The sequence below is a fragment of the Coenobita brevimanus genome, chromosome 54, assembly GCF_032717465.1.
Source record: "Coenobita brevimanus isolate Jiangsu-jjx chromosome 54, ASM3271746v2, whole genome shotgun sequence".
Taxonomy (NCBI): domain Eukaryota; kingdom Metazoa; phylum Arthropoda; class Malacostraca; order Decapoda; family Coenobitidae; genus Coenobita; species Coenobita brevimanus.
In genome coordinates, this window is record NC_137007.1 from 10,109,513 (window position 1) to 10,113,936 (window position 4,424).

At 44.2% G+C, this 4,424-nt stretch overlaps 1 protein-coding gene across 1 annotated transcript; it reads left to right on the forward strand.

Moving 5' to 3' along the window:
- Nucleotides 1-1,198: 1,198 nt before the first annotated feature.
- On the forward strand, nt 1,199-3,443 carry LOC145401018 (actin-5C-like). The gene is made up of 3 exons (XM_080273389.1): nt 1,199-1,257; nt 1,971-2,111; nt 2,353-3,443. Exons 2-3 carry the CDS (start codon nt 1,986-1,988, stop codon nt 3,355-3,357), a joined length of 1,131 nt encoding a protein of 376 aa, XP_080129515.1. The 5' UTR covers nt 1,199-1,257; nt 1,971-1,985; the 3' UTR covers nt 3,358-3,443.
- The last annotated feature ends 981 nt before the right edge of the window (nt 3,444-4,424 follow it).

Here is a 4,424-nt window from a genome sequence, read left to right on the forward strand (position 1 = left end):
GCACATGTCCACTTGTAATGGATCACCTACATCATCAATTTATGCATGCTTGTGCCATTATATGTTCTGGAACTTCAGCTTTTCTCTTTTTTAAACAAGTGCTGCAGACTTGGATTACTCAGAGAGTAATTGTTGGTTTAAGTTTACATTTCTTCAGGATTACTTGAATGAACATGGGATCACTACATACGGTATACTCAAGCTCGACTGTAAGATGAATTAATCCCCCAGGATCTACGCCCATAATCCCACCACACCCACTAACATCAGCTACTGAGAAACTTAACCCCACATTCCTTGCTAGCGCCACTAAAACAAGAGAAGGTCACTCAACAGCTGAACATCTCACTCTACAGTACTTCCCCCTCCCTCACTCACACTCTCTACTTCCTCCTCCTTCCCTCCCTCTCTCAATGCACTTCCTTCTCCCTCCCTCCCTCTCTCAATGCTCTTCCTTCTCCCTCCCTCCCTCCCCCTTTCAAGCCACTTCCTTCTTCCTCCCTCCTTCACCCCACTTCCTCCTCCCTCCCTCCCTCATCCCACTTACTTCTCCCTCCCTCCCTCCCTTATTCCGCTGCCTTCCCCTCCCATTATCACTTTCTCTCTCTCTCTCTCTCTCTCTCTCTCTCGCGACCCCTATTCCCTTCCTCTCCATCTCTCCCCTCTTCTTGCTGTTCCCTCCTTCACTCGACTTACTATTTTCCTCTATCCTCTCCTCCCATTCCACCTCTCAGTGCTTTTCATTCCTTCCCTTTCTCCTGCCTCCCCCCATTACCCCCACTCCCTCACTCCCTCCGCCGCTGCCACCACCCTCACACCCACTTCTCTCTGGCCTTATTTGGTCATTGCCGCCGCCACGCTCGGCCAGATACCACTAACTGGCTAGTAATTTCTCTGTACGTGTGAGACGACGCTGTTGATCCATCCACTGCTAGATAGTCTGGCTGTCCTACTTATAATAGCTTCAAATCGTGGATCATTTGTAGTACTTCCGTTAGCCTAGAGTTATTGTACAATATATTTTGTGACATGATTTCACAAATGTGTGGTTACTGCCGTCTTAGTCGCACTGTAGCATTATGTTCACAATCAGTATGATTTAAAAACTGTGCCTGGCAACTCAAATGAGTCGACCAGTGACGTCAGCGTTCGTGTTAACGCTATAAAACGGGACGGAGCGGCCACGTTGAGTCAGTACCTGGCTAGCAACCGCCTAGTGAAGTCTCAGATCTTCTGCTTGTTCGTAACTCCCAAACGGTAACTATCGATTTGTGATCAGTGTGGTGTTGGTGAAACTAGTGACTTAGAACGTGTGCAGCTCTTATATGGATTACATGGAGTACCTGGTGTCCTGTATCACCGCACCATTTGCTTTATTTTCATTTAAGCATGAGTGGTGTACTTTGTGATTGTATAAAATTTTGCACTGTGACTACTTGTGCAACGCTTCTTAAGCTTCCCTGATAGTGAGTGACAACGTTTTGAATGACCCCCTCTTTTTTTTTTTTTCCCGCTCAATGGTAGGATCCTGTTAGGTTACGAAGTGATTAACTAATATCTCAAACATGTTAATTTCCTATATCTCTACTGGTTTTCTTTTTTATGCACTTGTTGATAATTAATACCAGTCTTCTGTGCTTATTTTTGTATAATAACGTTTTTTAGTATAGCGTACAGCAACCATATTGCACTTTTTCCTCAGCTGGATCTTTCATCCACACTGCTGTCGCCAACAGCCTGGGGCATAACATACTTCAATTAATTTTGTACGAGTCTTGGCAGCAGCTTAGACGTACCAAAAGACTTTTAGGGTTGTCACCTGTGTAAAGGCCTACTTTAATGTTTTGTAGTCTTATACATACCGTATTATATACATAATGTATTTTTTTTTTATATATAGTTTCAGTAGTAGAAGCAGAGGACATTGCACCGCCTTATATGTATGCTTATTGTGTGGTATTGAATTTCAGGGTTAATAACTCAAAATGTGCGACGAGGAAGTAGCCGCGCTGGTTGTGGACAATGGTTCCGGCATGTGTAAGTCTGGCTTCGCTGGGGACGACGCCCCTCGTGCTGTCTTCCCCTCCATCGTCGGCAGACCCCGCCATCAGGTAGGCAAAACGCATTTTCCAGTTTGAAATTGTGGTCACATGTGTTTCATACGGCATAAGTTTAATCTCTATGCACTGTTAACTGTAATCATTAATCATTTTATTCCTAAAACTCGATCACAGTGCACTAGTTAATTGCACTGTTGCAGGTGTTGTTTTAATTTTGTTACTCAAAGTAACTACTATCCAACCCAACCCCAGGAAAAAGGAAAAAGTAACATAAATGGGTGTCAATTTCCAGGGTGTGATGGTGGGCATGGGTCAGAAGGACTCGTACGTGGGTGACGAGGCACAGAGCAAGCGAGGTATCCTGACGCTGAAGTACCCCATTGAGCACGGTATTGTCACTAACTGGGACGACATGGAAAAGATCTGGCATCACACTTTCTACAACGAGCTCCGTGTTGCCCCCGAGGAGCACCCAGTCCTGCTGACGGAGGCTCCCCTCAACCCCAAGGCCAACCGTGAAAAGATGACTCAGATCATGTTTGAAACTTTCAACACTCCCGCCATGTACGTAGCCATCCAGGCCGTGCTGTCCCTGTACGCCTCCGGCCGTACCACAGGTATCGTGCTGGACTCTGGTGATGGTGTCTCCCACACCGTACCCATCTATGAGGGTTATGCCCTTCCCCACGCTATCCTGCGTCTGGACCTGGCTGGCCGTGACCTTACAGACTACCTAATGAAGATCCTTACTGAGAGAGGCTACACCTTCACTACCACCGCCGAGCGAGAAATTGTCCGTGACATCAAGGAAAAGCTGTGCTATGTGGCCCTTGACTTCGAGCAGGAGATGACCACTGCCGCTTCATCTTCTTCCCTGGAGAAGTCCTATGAGCTTCCCGATGGACAGGTGATCACCATTGGCAACGAGAGGTTCCGCTGCCCCGAGGCTCTCTTCCAGCCTTCCTTCCTGGGCATGGAGTCATGCGGTATCCATGAGACCACCTACAACTCTATCATGAAGTGCGATGTAGACATCCGTAAGGACCTGTATGCAAACACTGTGCTGTCTGGTGGCACTACCATGTACCCTGGCATTGCTGATAGGATGCAGAAGGAAATCACCTCTCTGGCACCATCTACCATGAAGATCAAGATCATTGCACCCCCTGAGCGCAAGTACTCTGTATGGATCGGTGGCTCCATCTTGGCCTCCCTCTCCACCTTCCAGCAGATGTGGATCAGCAAGCAGGAGTACGACGAGTCTGGCCCATCCATTGTTCACAGGAAGTGCTTCTAAGTCCACTAGCCACAAATTCGCTTTAATGTATAGATATAACTGTATAATGTATGCTTGCAGATTTTTCTATATAACACTATTTAATTAAATTAATGATTTTTTTGTAATATGATTCTCATTGTCCTTATTTCCCAAGGTACTGTTAAGTAATTTCATTAACTACCAGTAATTACTATTCATCTTTAAATATAGGCTAGTTGATGATGTGTACTAATAGGGATGGTATCAATGTAAATTTATTGGGGTATATCTGTAAGTGAATAAAATGAAAACTTGAGATTGAAAATCGCCTGGTGCTAAAAGAATAGCAGCATAGTTTGCATTTCATCACTTTCACTAAACACCCAAATCCAAAACAGTCATTGCATTAACTAGTACAGTAAACTTTTTGACTGCATCTGCTAATATGGTTTGCCATCATTAGCTTTATCTGTGTATGAACAGAGTTTAATCAGCTCTCTTTAGGCTGTCTGTTGTAACTATGTAGCCAGTGCAGCATCATTAGCGCACTCCTTTGTTTCCCCCAAACTAAGTCTGACGGTGGCAACAACAACAAAAAATCGCCTTCTTACGGAAATATCTGCCTCGCCAGGCTTTATGTACTGAAGAATTAAAAACTAGTGGGTCCATTGACTAAGGATAACTGATAGATTTCTTTAGAACATTGCATTAAGTAAAACCTACAGCCTTTGAATCAATGCTACAATCTGCCATGATTCGGATGCAATCAATTCCCTCAGGCCGAAGCTTCATTTTTAAATTTATTTTTCCCAAACTCGGGCTAAGCTCTGCATACCTTCAGAGTAGAAGGGCTGGAATAGGCATTTATTATTTCATAATCAAAAAGGTTTGTCATGAATCCTCTTCTCGGGCTGATAAAAAAAAAAAATAATAATAATAGGGTGGAAAATAATTTGTAGTAGACGGTTCACCCAGTTTATTTGGCAGCAGTAACTATTAACCATATTGTGCCCATACGATGAGTATCCGTATGTATTCATAATAATCCTACCTTGTGGTTACGTTAGTTTTTTTTTTTTTTTTTTTCTGCTGCCCAACCCCGTAAC

What these genes read in the sequence shown, in the direction of transcription:
- LOC145401018 (XM_080273389.1), top strand. Translation starts at nt 1,986, where the DNA reads ATGTGCGACGAGGAAGTAGCCGCGCTGGTTGTGGACAATGGTTCCGGC. An exon ending in TCGGCAGACCCCGCCATCAG is followed by an intron (nt 2,112 to 2,352) that starts GTAGGCAAAACG and finishes GTCAATTTCCAG; the next exon opens with GGTGTGATGGTGGGCATGGG.